Below are 18,796 nucleotides of genomic sequence, written 5' to 3' on the forward strand. Positions count from 1 at the left end.
CTGAACCCAGAACCTCTTCCTAAATACATCTTGACAGTATGTGTGTGTGTGTGATTTGCCAGGAGCATCTCAGACCACAAAGAGCTGCAGTAGTAGTGTGTGTGCTCAGTCGTGTCCGACTCCTGTGACCCTGTGGACTGTAGCCCGCCAGGCTCCTCTGTCCATGGGATTCTCCAGGCAAGAATACTGGAATGGGTAGCCATTCCCTTCTCCATGGTGGACTAAATTGCACCCAAAGTGAATGCCAGCCTGATGGGCAAAAGGGAACCAGTGCAGTTTCCTCCCCAAAGGAGAGCTGTCAGAAAACTGAGTGCAGGATGGATATGATGGGGAAATGAGTAGGATGCCAGTTCCAATTAGGAAACCCTTGCAAGCTTTGCTGACAATGATCCAAGTTTCTGAGGCCCCTGATGAGCCAGGCTTTTCATCAGTGCTTATGTATTCTCTCCATCCAACCCAAGGCCATGGAGTTGCTCCTCTTATTTCTGCTTTACAGGTGGGGAATGAGGCTCAGAGGGATTTAAGTAAATTGCCCAAGATCACTCAGAGTCAGGATTTGAACCCAGATTCTCCAACTTGGAGCCTTCCCTGGTAGCTCAGATGGTAAAGAATCCACCTGCAATGCAGGTGACCCAGGTTCAAGCCCTGTGTCTGGAAGATCCCCTGGAGGAGGAAATGGCAACCTGCTCCAGTATTTTTGCCTGTAGAATTCCACAGACAGAGGAGCCTGGCAGGCTAAAGTCCAAGGGGTCACAAAGAATCAGACACGACTGAGTGACTAATGCTTTCACTTTTCTCCAACTTGAGGCCTTGTGCTTCTAATCACTCCACTATATTTAAACCAGGAATGAAAAGGTATCTGGACTTCTGGGAGAGGCAGGTCAACAGGTCCCAGTGCTGACAGCCACACATGTTAGGGAGAGGGATAGATGGACATCAGGGAAGATCAGTTTTGTTACAGGAAAGCAAGTTTAACATCCTGGCCAGTGGCAGGGCTGGCCAGCAGGTAAAATCTCAAGAGGTGGCTCTCAAAACTGTGGTCAGGAATAAAAAACTACAGTGACCACTTGGTGGAGGTGATAGTGAAAGCTTTGGAAGTGGAGGGGGCTGCCCAGGGAGAGGAGTCAAGGACAGAAGGGGTCAGGAGGGAAGGGACCCTCATCTAGGGTCCCAGGAGGGGGACTTTCAGAAGGCCATGAGCCAACACATCCAAGCGTGCAAAGATGAGTGGAAGAAGGGACTGAGAGGTGGCTTAGGCAATTCCAGAGTCACCTGGGGTCTCCTGGGCCAGGTGGAAGGTTCACGACTACTGCCCACCAGTCCACCTGGCCAACCAGCCAGTGAAACTGGCCAGCAGGAAATATCCAATGCCACAGAGGGACAAGTTGACAGACTGGAGAGAAGCTCAGTTTCCCCTTCTGCAAGTGGGACTTACTGGGGGCGGCACCATCCCAGAGCAGAGATGCAGGGGGGAAAAGATGCCCAGTTCCCAGGAGAGGCCTGAACAAGTTTGGTTGTAGGATATGCTCCTAGGAGAGAGTCCTAAAGTCAGTAACCACCCAGAAAGTCCAACTCCAGACCCAGACCATGCAGCTCCACAGAGGAGAGCTCTGAAATGGGAAAGAACCCCAGCCCCCAGGGATGGGGAACCCCACCCTCCCAGTTCAATCAGAGACCACAGTCTGCACCTTTTATTCTATCCCTGCCCAGCCAAGAAGCCCAGCCAAGAAGCTTTAGCGGAGGAGCCACTTCCAGACTAATTTCCCTGATGAAGTTCCAACAAAACCACACCCTCCCTTTGGCAGCCACATGGCCAGATCCGCAGCCCAGACGCTGCCTATATATGTGTCAAGGCACACTCCCAAAGTCTGTTCAGGAAAATCCATCTTGTGTCCCAAGACTAATGGGTGGTTTCATATGCCCCTCTCCCGGGTAGTCAGTCCCTCCTTTATCTGCCAGCTCCGCTTCGAGATCACTGGCTTGCAGTGTGCCCCCCTACACATGAGCCACTTCCTGATGGCTCCCCACTAAGGGTAGGGAGTGGGAAGAGGGGTACCCCAGGAGTTTCCTCCCAGCCCTGGAGTAAAATTGTCAGTGGCTTCCCAGGACCCAGTGTGCTTGGCCAGCAGCGCCGACCCCCTTTGGCAAAGCCCTGCCATCGCCCCCCCATCCCACACTGCACCCCACCCTGGGGCCTCCCGCGGCTCTGAAAGCTGCCTAGGTTCACCAAGTTTCTAACAGCTCCTCCAGCCCACCATTCCAGTGGCAAAGAAAATGGAAACTGCCGAAGGGGAAAACCAGCCGCCTCCGCCTGTTTTCCTGGAGCTGGAAAGGAGCAAAGGCAGGCGTGAAGGAAGCCACTGCGCAGGCTCCCAGGGGCCCCTCACCTGGCAGCAACTAAAGCCCTGGGGTGCATGGCTCTGAAGCAGAACTATGGGGAACAGTCCTGACCCCTCCAGTGGGACTCCAGCCCAAGCCCCCCAGCAGCCTCCTCCCTCTCTGCAGCCAGGACAGGTGACACAGAATGCTGGGGTTCAGCGAGGGCTGAAGGTGGCGGCAGCAACCAGCCCAAGTCTAAGCCCATTGAGTGAGTGAAAGTCACTCAGTGGGGTCTGACTCTTTGCGACCTTATGGACTATACAGTCCATGGAATTCTCCAGGCCAGAATACTGCAATGGGTAGCCTTTCCTTTCTCCAGGGGATCTTCCCAACCCAGGGATCAAACCCAGGTCTCCCGCATTGCAGGCAGATTCTTTACCAGCTGAGCCACAGGGAAGCCCAAGAATACTGCAGTGGGTAGCCTATCCCTTCTCCAGAGGATCTTCCCAACCCAGAAATCGAACGAGGGTCTCCTGCATTGCAGGCGGAAGCCCATTTCGACGGAGCAATGATGAACCACAGTGAGCATTCAGGAGGTGATATAAATATATTTTGGAAGCTGCCTGTGTACTCTGGGGTAAAGAACCAGCCCGGGGGCTCCCCGCCTTCCCTGCGCTCACCCGCCTCCTCCCCCATCACTCCACAGACCCACCCCACCCCACCTTCTACCTCTTTCTAGGCTTCAGGATGAGAGTCAGAGGGGTCTGTGGGGAGTGGGTGGGGATGAGGGGGGAAGTCTCGGGGGTCAGGAGTGCAGCATCATGCCTCAGGCTGTCCTCTCCAGCCTGAGGCCTCAGGACCTGTTTATTCCTCCAGGGCCCTGGGGGTGTGGGGTGTGGGAGCACCTCAGGAAGGACACGGGGGCTGGACGTGGGGACCTGGAGAGGCACAGGTCACCCACGCTCCGTACTTTGCCCTTCCCTGTCCATCCCAGACCTACTCAGCTCCCACCGTGACTAAGAAAATGGGATGCCTTGAGGACTGGGTGCCAGAGACCCCTGGGAGGGGGCGAGGGAAGAGGAGGGAGGGAGAGGTGACTGGGAGGGAGACACTGCCTGCCCCCAGGTCAGCTACAATCAGGAGGGCGGGCGGAGGAGGCAGCAGGTCCACGGAAAGAAGCAGCCGCCCCAGGGCCCTTCCGGTCACTGCGGCTGGGCCTACCACTAGCAGCCCAGCAGCTCCACACGCAAGGTGATACGGTTGTGCCAGGCCACGGGCTGGATGCGCACGAAGCGAGCCTGGAACGCCATCTCAAACATGTTCTTCTTGTGGGAATTATTGTCCATGTTACCAGGGAAAATCTGGAGGCAGAGGAGGTGTCAGGAGGCCCCCAGAGCCAGCCCTCCTCCCCCTCAGACCCCAAGGTCTGACTCGCAGGGCACCCCTGGAGTGGGGAAGGCAGGACAGCTGGACACACTCACCTTGCTTTCCTTGGCCCCCGGGTCCTTGTACTCAGTCCAGGTCACACCATCGTCACCATAGGCCACCTTGTAGGCAGCCACATACTGAATGTGGCCAAAGTCTCGGGCACCCTGGGTGATGATGCCAGTCACTCGCTTCTGGGAGCCCAGGTCAATCTACAAGGGGAAAAAGAAATCAATTCCGTCTTCTCTGCTTGCACCATCTCCAGTAAGGTGGGAAAAAGCACACATACATGCTGGGGCATACATTCTAGTTTTGGGGAAATTACTTCATTTGGCAGAGCCTCAGTTTCCCCATCAATCAAATGGGCATAAATAACCCCACCAACTTTGTCAAGCACTTCACTGCAACAAAGGTCAGATTTCAGAGCCTGGCCCCAAGCAACCCCTGTAGGATGGAAACAGGGGCAGAGAGGCCATAGTCTATAGGGACATGAACTGCTCATGAGGCCCTGCAGGCTGTCCAGAGCCTGATATTGGTCCTGGGGGATTCCAAAGGCAGGCAGCTTCTCATGGAACCCAGTCCCCCAGGCTAATGTGCTCCTTGGGGCCTAGAGACACCACCACCCTCCTGCCCCCCAATCCAACCTGGGGAGCCTGCCAGCTGACCAGAGGCAGATGGTGCTCAGTAAGATCCAGGCTACAAACCCATCTCACTGCCAACCAGAAGGGGAGCCCCAGGCAAGTCCTCGCCCTGCCAGGACCCGGCTTCCTCAGAGATAAGAGAGGATGCTCTGGTTCTCCACGACTCTCCTGAGCTTCCCAGCTGCAGTGAAGTCCAAGGGCCATCAGGCGGTGTGCTCTCAGCGAGTGAGAGAGCATCCTGAGAGCAGGCACAGGAAGCCCGACATGTCCCTCCTCCATCCTGCCCTGCTGGCCCTGGGCTCACAGTCTTATCACCCTGTGGCAGCCACTGGAGGTGGCCCCACCTCTACACACACACACACACACTCATCACCCGGGGCTGAGAGCCTTGACAGAAGCAGCTCTGAGCTCCTCCACCATCCCCCCACTCAAGTTACAGAACCAGCAGAAAGGTGGGAACACAAGAGGAAGAAAAGAGCAAAGTCGAACACAAACAAGTCTCAAAGAAACTCCCTCTTGGCAAGCAGAAGCCAGGGTTGGTCCAGGGTCATAGATCCCACAGCCCCACCCAACCCCAGCCCTGCATCCCCGGAGGAGCCTGACCCACCTGCAGCCACTCAGAGGCACTGTTGGTCTGGGCGGTCCAGGCGTTGAACTTGCCCTGATTATCCAGTCGTGCGTAGTAGGGAAACCAGCTAAAGGCACTCAGGCCCCAGGTTTTGTAGTAGCTGGAGGCTGTGATCTGCTTGTTGGGGATGGTATTATCCTTCAGGCCTAGGGGTTCGGCGCATCCTGCCAACAAGGAGGTGGGGGGTGGGGGGCTGTCACCCAGATCTGGGATCCAAAGCCTCCCCCGGTAGGTGTGAGAGCAAAGCAGTGAAGGGAAAAGAACTCTGGCTTCTGACAAGCCTCTGGCATCCTCTTGGACAACACATAGAAGCTCCTTCAGGCTTCCCTGGTGGCTCAGTGGTAAAGAATCTGCCTGGCAATGCAGGAGACAAAGGTTCAATCCCTGGTCCAGGAAGATCCCACATGCCATGGAGCAACTAAGCCCGTGCACCAAGACTATTGAGCTCTGGAACCGCAACTACTGAAGCCCATGCACACCTGTGCTCCACAACGAGAAGCCACTGCAGTGAGAAGCCCGTGCACCACAGTTAGAGAGTAGCCCTCGGCTGCAGCAACTAGAGAAAAGCCCACGCAGCAATGAAGACCCAGAACAGCCAAAAGAATAAAATTACACTTAAAAACCATTAAAAAAACAAAAGAACAATCTCCTTCCACCTTTTAGAGCCAACTAACTGGTCTAAATAATTTCTTGCTGACAGCCCGACCCACACCTCAGCTCAGTTCCCGCCCCACGCCCCTCAGATGCTCTGTACAGATCACCCACTGCTCTTCTCCCTCTGCACCAGGGCAGGGCCGTGATCCACCACCTCTCACCCTCCTTCAAAGCCTGACTCAGACCCCTCCTCCAAGAAGCCTGCCCTGACCACCTCACTCAGGTGGGACTCCTCTCTCCTCTGGACTCACAGCACTTCCTGTCGTTCCTACAGTACGGCTGCGATTCATACCGCCAAGTCCTGGAGAAACTGATAATAACCATCTCACTGACTCAGTGCTGACTTCAGTCACTTAATCCACCATACAAAAACCGGAATCAACAGGCTATTAGCAACCCCATTCCACAGATGAGAAAACTGAGGCTAAGAGCCATGAAGCACTGTCCCCAGGTCTTTCTGACACACACCACACACACACACAGAGCGAGTCACCATGCCACACGTGACACTGTCTTCACCACTCCTGCACCCTCAGAGCTGGGAAGGCCTGCCTGGTGATGAATAGCACAGCATTCCTGCTCTCCAGCAGGTGGAAGCTAACAAGTCAGAACTCCTGAGGCTCAGGAACGACCATGTCTCCCTGCCCCACAGCCCCTCCCAAAGGGTTTACACATTCACTACTCTGCTGCTGTCTGATGTGCCTGAGAGGGTTGCTGAGAAGCTGGCCTTGGGTTCACTCAGGCCTGCTCCAAACATTCAGGAATGTGCTGGGCTGTTTTGTCCTCTCATCTGCACCTGCAGGAGACCAGAACGGCTGGGGATGGGCAGGAGACAAACTCCCATGAGGGGACTTCCCTGGTGGTCCAGTGGCTAAGACTCCACACTCCCAGTGTCAGGAGGCCCAGGCTCAATCCTTGGCCAGGGAACTAGACCCCATAATGCCGAAACTAAGAGTTCACATGCTGCAACTGAGACCTGGTGTAGCCAAATAAATAAATATCTTTAAAAAAAAAAACTCCCAAGAGAATAACAGGTATGTCTCATACACGTCAGAATCTTCACTGCACAACTGACTGTCTGTCCCTTTGCAGAATCTGGGGTAAGACTTGCAAATCCATGGTGCCATCTGGGAGCAGACTATAGTACACGGTGCTTTACATCTCCCCAGATGCTGGTGACCTTGCCAGTAAAGACATTTGCCTTCAGACGGTGCCGATGCTGATCAATCACACCATCTCTTTGTGATGGTGATGCATCAGATAACCTTCAGCGTCTCCCATAAAGACAGGCTGATGGGCTGGGAGCTGGCTCATCCCAAAGCTCCAGACCTGGAAGGCCAAGGGGCTGGCATAAACCTGGAGTGCTCTGGAGAGGAGCCAAGGCATCATTTGATCATGGTGCACCCTTCTACACCCCATCTGCTTCCAGCACGACATTTCCCCATCATTACGGGCCCCCTCCCCAGAAGTCAGACAGCCTTCCATATAAAAGAGAACTGGCAGGGCACCACGCAGAGCTCAGCTCCACCACCCCCTGTGTGAGCATGGGGAAGCCTCCTCCCCACTCTGGTCCTCAGACTCCCCATCTAGGTACCAGAGCAGTGTTTCTCATAGATCAGCGGAAGTGAAACGAAGTGTTAGCCACTTGGTCATATCTGACTTTTTGCGACCCCATGGACTATAGACCACCAATCTCCTCTTTCCATGGGATTCTCCAGGCAAGAATATTGGAGTGAGATGCATTCCCTTCTTCGGGGATCTTCCCAATCCAGGGATCGAACCCAGGTGTCTTGCATTGCAGGCAGATTCTTCACCATCTGAACCAGAATACTGATGGTTTTCAGATCACTGGTGCATGCGTGTGAGCTAAGTCACTTCAGTCATGTCTGACTCTGTGCAATCCCATGGACTATAGTCCCTCCAGGATCCTCTATCCATGGGATTCTCCAGGCAAGAATACTGGAGTGGGTTGCCATGCCCTCCTCCAGGGGATCTTCCCAACCCAGGGATCGAACCCTTGTCTCATGTCTCCTGCATTGACAGGTGGGTTCTTTACCACTAGTGCCACCTGGGAAGCCCTTAGATCACTGAGGGACCCTGCTAATACAGGGATTCTGTCTCAGAAGGCCTAGGGTGGGGCTGGAAGTTTACAAGCTTCCAAGTGATGCTCATTCTGCCGGGCCATGGAGCTCACTTGGAGTAGAAGACACTCATCCACCCAACCCACTGGCTGCGCCACCCTGACCCAAGCCGCCTCATCTCCACACGTCTCCCCCTCGCTCACAATGCCCCCTGCCTCCATTCTCCCTACACAGCCTGAGGGGTCCCTTCTGGACCCAACTCTAACCACAGCCTATCAGCACCCCCGCAGCAATGGCTGCCTGTTGTTCTGAGGACAAAGGCCTGAATCCTTAAAATGGTCCACACGGTCCCTGCCTGGTCCATCTCTGCCCATCGCCACCAAGCCATCCTTCATTTTCTAGGCTCCAGCCCCACTGGCCTCCCTTCTACCCTTCAACGTGTCCCAAGGGCTTTGCACTCACCAATTCCTCACCTGGGATGCCCTTTCCAAGTTCTTCACATGGCCTGATCTGCATTATTCAAGCTTCTACTCAAAGGCCATCCCAACAGGGCGGTCCCCATGCCCTTCCCTCTCTTCACCCCAAGTCACTATCATCACATCTCCTGCTAATTTTTCCTTTATCATTCTTACTGCTATCTGACCTTTCTTTTATATTTGCTTCTTGTCTCACATTAGACTCTCTCATTAGAACCCAACAGCCTTACTCCCTAGAGCCAGACACTCAGAAGGAGCTTAATAAATACCTTAATAAATATCTACTGAGTTAAATAACTAATCAATTCACCAAGGAGACTGTGTCTGCTGGTAAAGAGGAATCTAGTACAGGGCATGCCCAGAAATGCCCAGATCTCAGTCCCATGGACATGCACACATGTATACACACACGCACACACCAATACTCTCTCCAGCCAACCCAAATCCCTACAAGGGAAAGGAGATTGGTCCAATCCTTAAGGAAAATAAACAAGTCAGCTTCACCTCCTCCCCTTGCCAAACACACCCTCTCTTGGCCTTAGAAGGAGCCAGTTGTGACATGAGAGGCTCAGGTCAGCAACTTTAAACAGGCAAGGGCTTCGGACTATGACAGCAAGTAGTGAGGGACACCAGGGAGAGGAGCCCATGGTTTGAGTCCCCAGACCTGTTCTGTCCTTTACCAATTGCTTAAATTTTCTTTCAGCAAAAGGCAGAGTCTTTAACTCCCCAAAACAATTAGGTTCAAGAGGCAGTGACCCTGGGAGCAAAAATAAACTGAGTTTACTTCATGCTTTAAAAAAAGAATAACCCCAGACAGGCACTGAACTCAGCACTGAGTGGTTTGGGGTGGTAACTGAAATGCAATAACAGAAAGAGGATCCACAGTGGGGAAGGAGGCGCAAAGGGTAGGCCCTGGGTTAAGAAAAGAAAGGCAGAGAGCCATCTCTGCTCTGCAAGCTCTGCCTAGAGAGCCCTGCAGTTCTGCCGGCAGCCAGCAGGTGGCACTGTCGCCGAAAAGAGAGAAAAATATCCAGACCTCAGGGAGAAAGCAAGGCTGAACTGAGCTGGGCAGAGACAATGCCCTCAGCCCAACCCCTGTACCCTGATCTCTCCAGAAACAGCGACAAGAAGCACCATCTCCAGCCCTATCACCCTCCAAGTCCCGAAATATTTCTCCTGAATGCAGATTATAGGTTTGGGAGGGAGAAACCGTGGATGAGTGGGTGTCAAAGCCCAGGAATTCAGACCAAGTTTTAATGCCTACCAGCTGTGTGCCCTTGATAAACAATTTATCTGGGCCTCACTTTCCTCCTTCCTTCATTCACTCATTAATCAGTATTTATTGAGCGCCTATGATGAAGGCTCTATTCTATGCACTGGGAATGCAGCAGTGAACAAAACAAACTCCCTGCCCTGGTAGAACTGACATCTGCAAAACAGAACCAACGCTAAATGTTCTAGAAGCTCGAGGTACCTATCAGAGTACGTGAAAATATTTTGAAAACTGAGGTGGTATCTTTTTTTTCCTCTTTGTTGTCATTTGCTATTTAGTTGCTAAGTCATCTCTGACTCTTTGCAACCCCATGGACTGTAGCCCGTCAGACTTCTCTATCCACAGGATTTCCCAGGCAAGAATACTGGAGTAGGTTGCCATTTCCTCCTGCAGGGGATCTTCCCGACCCAGGGGTCGAACCCAGCTCTCCTACATTGCAGGCGGATTCTTTATCACTGAGCCGCAGAAGTCCTTTTTTCCTCTTACCAACCAGCAAAGAGTAAGTACCTGGGCAGGACTGCTTAAGGCCTGGTGATCCTTCTGTGTGAGTTCAGGTTCCTGGGCCTTGCTGCCTGCCTACCCAACTCCTCGCCGTGGCTGAGAAAGGAGGGGACAGGGACAGCCATCTCTGAGGATGGCAGAGCCACTGGCACTCACCATTCCACTCACAGCCAAGGAGCTCAAAGCGGAGGGTGCAGCCCCGGTGGCAGATGATGGGCACCAGTCTCACATACTGTACCTCCAAGGGGGTATCAAACATGTTGATCTTCAGGCCACTGTTGTTCACATTACCCATAAATATCTAGGAGGGAAGAGGCAGATTGGAGGAGTGGGTCAGTGCGGGCAGTCCCGCTTCCTGGGGTGGTCTCTCCCCCACTTCCACTTTGGGCCAGGAGACAGAGGTGTGCATAGCAGAGCTGGCAGGAGTTCCCCGTTTCTCCAGACAGCCCACAGCCCTCAACAGATTCCCTTTTTCATACCTTCTTTGGTCACCATGGGGCATAGGTGTAAATCCTCATCTTTCACCCAGGACCACCTATGATCTACAGGGCGCCTCTATGCAAATTAGGAAAAGGTACTCCTCTCTCAAAAGACTTTATAACAACAATTTTCCCACAGACAGAAGTACACATGAGGTCTACATTGTGAATGATGCTAAGTAGTAGCCCTTGAGCAGTGCACAACCCATACAACTGTACATGGTATCCCTGAAGGCTATAAATGCATCCCATCTCCACCACTACAGCCACCCTCAACAAGTCATTGAAACTTCTTGAGTCTCACTATTCTTATCTATGGGCTTCCCTAGTGGCTCAGTGGTAAAGAATCCACCTGCCAATGCAGGAGAAGTGGGTTCGGTCCCTGAGTTGGGAAGATCCCTTGGAGAAGGAAATGGCTACCCACTCCAGTATTCTTACCTGGGAAACCCCATAGACAGAGGAGCCCAGCAGGCTACAGGCCATGGGGCCGCAAGAGTCAGACACGACTGAGCAACTAAAAACAATTCTTATATCTGTAATATGGACCTATTACTTGTAAATCACAGAGCACAGACACAATCTGGGCTTCCCAATTTCTGTGAGCCAAGATACACCTGAAAGCCCACCTTATGGTTGATCATCCCGGGTACCCTCGCCTCCTTGGGAGCCCTCAAACAGCACTGAGCCCCAGGGGTTGCTGACCACAGCCCTTCTTCAGGGTTCCCAACAAACCTCACCTTATCTCCTGACTGCCCTTCTCCTGACCGCCCTGCAACCTGGATGAACTTGAATCGGCGCCCATCGGTGCTGTAGGCCACTTTGAAAGTCTTCAGGTACTCAGCACTCCCTGCGCGGCTGGCCCCCTGGGTCACCACGCCCGTCACCCGCATCTTCCGCATCAGGTTCACCTGGACCAGGGCAGGCAGGACAGAACCCTATCTCCCGGGTTCTTCCTACCCTCTTCACTCCCCCAATCAGGACAAAGAAGCAGGGGCTTTCTCATCTGGCCCTCTCCAGGCTCTGGACCCAGTGCTCAGGACACAGGGACAAGATTCCAGGGACTTCCCTGGTGGTCCAGGGGTTAAGAATCTGCCTTCCAGTGCAGGAGGTATGGGCTCCATCCCTGCTCTGGTTGGAGAACTAGATTCCACATGGCTTGTGGCCAAAGAAACCAAGACATAAAACAAAAGCAATATCGTAACAAATTCAATAAAGGCTTAAAAAAAAAAAAAAAAAGGACAAGCTTCCAGAGCCTGCAAACATTGCAAACAGTCTCTCTAACAGCCTAGTATTCACTCCCTTCATCCCGCCCACCCACTCCAGGCCCCCAGAGCAGCCCTCCACTTAAAGATACTTCACCTGTGGGAACCGGCTACCTTGTTACCTGGACCCCAGTTCTGAACCCTCCCATGGTGTCCCCCCCCAACGCAGGCACCCACAATCTCCCATCACACCACCTTCACTCCTAACATATCACCCATCCCTGGGCCACCCCTTCCATACCTGGATCCAGGGGTTTCTGTCGTAGTTGCTGGATGTCCACGCGTTGACGATGCCCGTGTGGTGCAGACGGGCCAGCTCCGGGGCCCAGCGCTGCAAACCCATGAAGCCCAAGTGCATGGATGAGGCAGAGATCTGGGAGTTGGCAATGGCGCCCGTCTGCATGCCCAGCGGCGAGGTGCAACCTGAGGGGGAGAAGGGCAGTCAGAGGGCCACCCACACAGGCGGGGCCCAGAAGACACGAGAACAAGACAGTTGTGGCCTCTGCTGAGGACCCAGAGGACCCAGAGCAGAGACCATGAAGGGACAACGAGGGCCGAGGAGGAGGTGCGGAAACAAAGCGCACAGTGAGGAACAGAGGGCCGGGCAGAGTCGTGAAGGGGTTTGGGACACTGGGCTGCTAGAAGGTTCCAGGCGAGGCCCACATGTCACGACTGGCAGCTGGAGTCCCCCACCAGGCTGCAGGAGGTGGTCTCTTTTTTACAGGACATCAAGCAGCAATTATTCTAACACAGGGGCTGGGCTGGTGAGCACATACCAGTATGACCTCCTGTCCTCCTCCATGTCCCGCCACATCCAGCCCAGCCCCCTGGCCCCCCAGGAGGACGGCTTTGTAAGAAGGGCCCCTCAGACGGCAGCGAACAGTCCCTACACTGCACATAAAGCACTGAGCACACGTGTGCCTGGAGTTTTCTAGACTCTCACTGGCAGGAGTTTTCTGAATGGAGTGTGAGTGCCATTGTTTACTCTGGTACCCTTTGGGCCTTCTAACTACTGGTCCTGACCGGCCATCGGGACGACCCCCCTGGCCAAGGCCCATCGCCTTCACCAGCAATGTGGTCTTCGGGGGCCAAGCCTGGACCTCGGGTCCCAAGCAGAGAACCCGGGAGGGATCCACTTGTCTTCCAGCCAAGCTCGGTGTATGACCCTTTCACAGGGAGACAGAGGCACAGGCGAGGCCATGGGGCCGAGATCAGAGCCAGCCGCTGGCTGAACGGAGATCCGAACTCACATCTGTTCTGTCCTCAGCCCTCACGTCCACACCCAGCGGGCCCCAAACATGCCTGCGGGGTCCTTATGGGCTCCAAAGACACACACCACGTAACAAGTAGGGGGGGCAACAGAGGGCCCTATGGGGGGGCGGGGCGGTTCCTTGCCCTTTGTGGTCGCTGCCACATCCAGCCTGGGACGGACCCCAAGCCGAGAAGCAGAAGCAGGCGAGATGAGTAATTTGCACTCAGGTACACCCAGGGTTACCTGGGCTCTGGCACAGTAATTAGTGGGCCCATCTGGCTTCACCCAGGGCTCCCAGCGGCCTTGGCGAACGCCCGCCACCCCCCACATTCCTCTACCCAGCGTCTCAGACACGTTGGTCTCAGCCCTAGGCACAGGCCCTCGGGGCCGGTCTCCTCTGAGGTGAAGGGTAAGCAGGCACTTACCTGGTCTCCCCGGGGAGCTGGCTCCCACCCGGCTGGCCCAGCCCTTTCTCCTTCCCCTGGAGACCGCCCCCGTATCTGCCCAGAGCAGGACACTGCCCCCTGCTCACCCGCTCAGGGACAGACCCCCTGGGCTGCAGATATCGGGCACCGCCTCCCTCACCCCATCCAGCCCTGGGCCTAGATTCGCCCACCGGATGGCAGGTGAGGAAGAGTCCCGGCTTGTGGGAGGAAGCTCAGCTAGGCCAGGAGCGAGGACGGCATGGACAGACGCCACTGGCAAGGTTTGCTGGGCACCCGCCAGGGCCGATCTGTGGCTGGGTGGATGACCAAGCGAGCCAGGCTGGTCAGCCCCTCTGCACACTCCGGGCCTCTGACCGCCTGGCTGTGAGCGGACAGCCCAGGCTGCCCAGGCCTCTCCCTCCTCTCTGAGCTCCGCGAGGAGGCCAGAGGTCACACTTGGGCCAGCACTGTCAGACCCTGAGGATCAAACCTTATTAACTGACTCCCTGGGCCCCAAAAGATTAAGAATGTGTTGGTTTTCCCTTCTCAGTAGAAAAATCCCAGGACTTAACTCTAAGGCTGTATGTCTTGTTTGTGGTGACAGAAAATAACACTCCCATGACCTCTGGGGCCACCCCCACCCCTCACTCCCCTGCAGGGACATCAGGCCTGCCCAGCAGTCCCAGGAGAGAGAACCAGGCAGGAAGAAGCCTGGGGGGGGACAGAGTCGCTCCCTGCCTCCCCAGTCCAAAGTAACTGAGCTCTGCCCTGCTCCAAATCCACCCGGAGGAGACCCTGATGCACAAGGAAGGCCAGCATGTGGCCTGAGCCACCAGGCCTGTGGTACAGGGTGTGCCCCTCGGAGCAGGCACCCCTGGATACTCACTGCTCTCACAGTGGGTGCCCCTGAATCCAACAGGGCACTTGCAGATGTACTCGGTGAAGACATCCCCTCGGAGGCCGTGGTCAATTTCCTGGCACTCAGCATCATTGTGGCAGGGGTTTGGGGAACAGGGACCTGGGGAGGAAGCAGGTAAGACGGGCAGGTGGTCAAGAAGGAGCTGGAGACAGGCAACGACAGACAGGCCAAGCCCCAAAGGACCCTCCACCCAAATTCGGCCCACTGCCTGCCAGTGCCCCCCAGCTCCTCCCTCACCCCTCTCAATCTGCCCGATGGGGCCTGGGCCAGCCTGGAGCCAAGAAGGGTCACGTGGAGGTGAGTCAGCCCAAGTGAAGGAAGCACCCAGCTTTCCAAGTGACCTGGGAGCTTCCAGGAAAAGGGCGGCGAACAACAGGAGGGGTGCTGGGGACCACTGCCCACAGCGGGACAAGCTAGGCCAGCAGCCTGGGCTGCAGCTGGGAGCTGGCGGGGAGCAGCAGGCACGGCCCAGGACAGGTACCGTGCTCCGTCTCGTTGCATAGGAGGCCCATGAAGCCTTTGGGGCAGAGGCAGTAGAAGGAGGGGTTTCTGTCCTCGTTCAACAAGCAGGTCCCACCATTCAGGCACTGGCTGGAGTCACAGAAGTCACCTGCAATGCCAGTTCTGGGTTAGGAACAGTCATTCATTGAGTAAATATTGGGGGGGTGGGGGGGGTTGGGCAACTACCAGGTATACATTCTGGGCCCCTAAGACAGATGCAGTCTGGGTCTCAAGAAGCCAGAAGAGGGACATCCCTGGTGGTCCAGTGGCTGAGACTCCACACTCCCAATGCAGGGGGCCTGGGTTCAATCCCTGGTCAGGCAACTAGATCCCACATGCCTCAACTAAGAGTTTGCATGCTGCAATTAAGACTGAAGATCCTGCATGCCACAACTAAGACCAGATACAGCCAACTAAGCAAATACCTATTTAAAAAAAAAAATAAGAAGTCAGAGAAAGTGGTGGTGACCTACAAGTCACCAGGTAATGAGGAGGCACCATGAGCTCTGCTGCGTGAGGGGCCAAGGGAGGATGGTTTCTGCCAGAAAGCTGGAAGGTTCAGAGGTAGGGACATTTGCGCTGGCTAAAAGTCACAGTGGGATGGTGCCCGGCTGGGGAATGAGGAAAGAACTTTCCAAAAAGAAGCAGAAGCCCAGAGCACATGGTATGCTGCAGAACAAGAATAAAGACATTGCTGAAAAGGGAGGTTGGGGGTGGGGGGACCTTACGAATGACAAGTGGAGACTCTTCATCCTGCAGAACAAGGGCTCTTAACCCTTCTTTAGCATCCCCACCACTGGCCACCAGGAAAAAGTCAGAGGTTCACAAGCATGAGGTGGGATTGGGGAAGCCATTTCCTAGATGGTGAGAGAGAATGTTAAGAAAAGGCCTTGTGCTGAGATGTGGATGGGCTGCCAGGGTGGAGAAGTGGCTCAGAAGTATACAAAGATCCCTCTGGCTCTGCATGGAAATGTGACTGAGCAGGTGAGAGAGGAGACCAGGAAACCATCAAGGATGCTGCCACAGGCCTCCTGGTAAAAGATGAAGTCAGGCTGAGAGGTAAGGAGGAAGGTGGATTTGAGAAACACTGGACAACAAGAGGTGGGAAGAGGGCTGGAGAGGACTTCACAGATTCTATCTGGGGGCCTAGGTGACAAATGTTAGCCTGTCCCCAGTGCTTTGACTTGGGTGGACTTCAGCCCATTAGGTCAGCCAGACCTTCAGAGCATCTTCTAGTTGATCTTTGCATCCCAGAAGGGCTGCGCTAGACCCCACACCCCTACGCATCACTTGGGGTGAGACATGAGAAACCTTTTTTCCTCCCTGCAGAGTCACACCATCCCAGGCTGGAGGGCCCCCCTGAAATCCCAAAGCCCTGGAGAGCTGGGCGGGGGCTCGAAGGAAGGGAACACCATTAATGAGCGGTGGGGGCCTCGGGAGCTTAAGGTGGCTCCCAATGAGCCATTAGTCATTGGCTTTAAATAGCAGGTTAATCCCCTCCCTGACCTGACAGGCGGCAGGCACTGCCTCAGCAGAGGCTTGAGAATGGCCAGAGCCTTGGGCTCCTGCCGGCAAAGTCTGACTCCTCTCTGTCCCCCTCCCAAAGGGCGCTCTCCCTGCAGAGCTCCAGGGCAAAGCAGAGGAGGGGGAAAGAGGAAGAGAAAGGTGTTCCCTACCTGCCAGGCGCCTGACCCACTCACGGCGCACCGCAGCTGTGGAGCTTCCCCCTTCCCGCCTAAGCTGGGTCTCCAAAATCACCTTTGGGATTTCAGGGTCCTGCCTTCTCTGGGAGATCTCCCCAGGGACATTTTGCCAGGGCTCAGGCTGTGGGGCTAGGGGAGGCGAGGCAAGGGACTTTTAAGACCCAGCCATCTCTCTGTGTCTCCAAGAGACTTCAAGTGGCTTTAAGGCTTCCACTCCAGTTGTGGCGGGGGCGGGGGCAGGCTGGCACCGGATGACAGAGCCGGGGCTCAGCCATGACCCTCCCACCCCAACGTATTTCATCAATCTTATTTCTAGGAAGAAAGGATGGAAGCGGTGCCTGAAGAGTCTTTGCCATATCCCGCTCACCCCATGGGCACCCTTTCCTCAGCCCGTGGTGTGGGGCATCGCCGATCCCCATTACCAGCCTGCTGGAGGCCCAGCTCTCAGCAGGATGCGTCCTAGGCAGGGGAGGAGGGCCAAGAAAGATAAAGCGGCAGGCCAAGGCCATACGGAGAGAGGGGAGTTAGGAGCCGCCATCTCCGGCCGGAGCCCTTTTCCGAATCCCTCTCTAGGCTCCTCGCCCCCTCCTGAGTTCCTCCCACCCCCCACCCAGCCCCAAGCCTATCCAGTCCTCTGGCTCCCTAGCCAGCCCCTCGCTTATCTGACCAAATACCTATTTTTAAACGGAGGATAAAATCCCAATGAACAGACCAGCCGCCGGCATGGCCTGGGACGGAGCTTCCAGGTAAAGTTGCCTGGAAAAGATTTATCAATACAAGAGTCCTAGAAACTTCCTGGTGGAAGGAGCGCAGAAGCACTATGTGAGTCGGTCAGTCGTGTCCGAATCTTTGCGACCCCATGGACTGTAACCCGCCAGGAGCCTCCGGCCATGGCATTCTCCGGGCAAGAGTACTGGACTGGGTTGCCATTTCTTCTTCCAGGGGATCTTCCCTACCCAGAGATTGAACCCGGGTCTCCCGCATTGCGGACAGATTCTTTACCGTCTGAGCTACGAGGGATGTGGCCTCATTTTACAGATGGGAAAAGAGAGGCCCCACACAGCGGATTCCTTTGTTCTGTGTAAGCCACTTCCCTGGGGGAGGCTGGGCTGTCACCCAGTGTCCCGAGCCCCCGCCCAACGCTGAAGCCTCGAGCACCGGCCAAACCCCCACCCCCAGCAGGACAGGCCGAGAGCATCCCCGCCGCCCGCCCGGGCGCAACCGGAGAGGTCGCCCCTCGGCTCAGCTCCGGCTCTTGGACCAAGTTTGTAAACAGCGGAGACAGAGGGAGGGCGCGGCGGCGAACTTCCGAGCGGCGCGGAGAGGAGGGGCGAGGGCGAGAGGGCGGTGCGATCGACTCACCGGAGAAGGCGAAGAGTCCGGAGGCGCAGAAGAGCGCGCCGCAGAGCGCGGCCAGCAGACGGGGACACGGCATGGTGCGGGGACGAGGGCGCGGGACCCGGCGCTCGGCGGTTCAGACCCGGGGACTCGCACTCCTGCTCCTGGACGGGAATAAATCAGGCAGCGCAGCACCTCCCACCGGGCCACGTGCTCCGCCCAGGCCCGCCAGAGGCGGGCTCGGGGCGGGGCTCCGCGGACTGGGGAGGGGCTGGGAGGAGCCGGGGGTCCGCGGCCGCCCACTTCAGTCCGAGCCACGCCCTGCATCTCGCCGGGTGCGAGCGACCAGGCCTGGAGTTCCGAGTTGTCTGAGAAGTAAAGGGCTCAGGAGTTGTCTGTTCTTTGCTTTTTGGTTTTGCTTTGGTTTTTGGTTTTGTTTTAACTTTTTAGGCTTAAGAAAAGATGCTAAACCTTATTCATTGTAAGAAAAACCCAGATTACAAGGACGGGTACCATTTTCATTTATCAGATTGGCAAGCATCAAATTAGCAGCGCACTGTGAGTGCGAGGCTCCCGGGAACAGGCTCAAGCATGCATTGCTGGAGAGAATGTAAATTGGTTCAACTTCCCCAGAGAGCTGTGCGGTAATATCTATCAACACGACAAAGGCTGAGACCGGAAGACCTAGCAATTCCCCGTAAAGGAATTCATTCTGCCGAAACTCTCACGCATAAAATGACATGTACACAAAGACAGCTTAGCATATCATAGCATCATCCTTTGAAATGGTAAGAGACTTTAAAAAAAAAAAAAAGAAGAAGAATCAGCATATTTTTCTGTCAAGGGCCAGGTAGAAAATACTTCAGGATTTTCACGCTATAAAGTCTCTGAGGCAACTGTTCACCTCTGCCCTTCCTTG

At 55.2% G+C, this 18,796-nt stretch overlaps 1 protein-coding gene across 2 annotated transcripts; it reads right to left on the reverse strand.

The window, feature by feature from the left end:
• Nucleotides 1–2,907: 2,907 nt before the first annotated feature.
• On the reverse strand, nucleotides 2,908–18,067 carry MFGE8 (milk fat globule EGF and factor V/VIII domain containing). Of its 2 annotated transcripts, XM_061158675.1 has the most exons (9): nucleotides 17,902–18,066; nucleotides 14,817–14,945; nucleotides 14,303–14,434; nucleotides 11,981–12,162; nucleotides 11,215–11,385; nucleotides 10,155–10,299; nucleotides 4,993–5,177; nucleotides 3,801–3,956; nucleotides 2,908–3,680 (listed from the first exon to the last, which is right to left on the reverse strand). In XM_061158675.1, exons 1-9 carry the CDS (start codon nucleotides 17,972–17,974, stop codon nucleotides 3,543–3,545), a joined length of 1,311 nt encoding a protein of 436 aa, XP_061014658.1. In that variant the 5' UTR covers nucleotides 17,975–18,066; the 3' UTR covers nucleotides 2,908–3,542. The 2 variants fall into 2 exon arrangements, with proteins under 2 accessions (XP_061014658.1, XP_061014659.1); XM_061158676.1 differs by lacking the exon at nucleotides 14,817–14,945 and having other exon boundaries at nucleotides 17,902–18,067.
• Between the last annotated feature and the right edge of the window lie 729 nt (nucleotides 18,068–18,796).

This window comes from Dama dama, chromosome 13 (genome assembly GCF_033118175.1).
Source record: "Dama dama isolate Ldn47 chromosome 13, ASM3311817v1, whole genome shotgun sequence".
Taxonomy (NCBI): domain Eukaryota; kingdom Metazoa; phylum Chordata; class Mammalia; order Artiodactyla; family Cervidae; genus Dama; species Dama dama.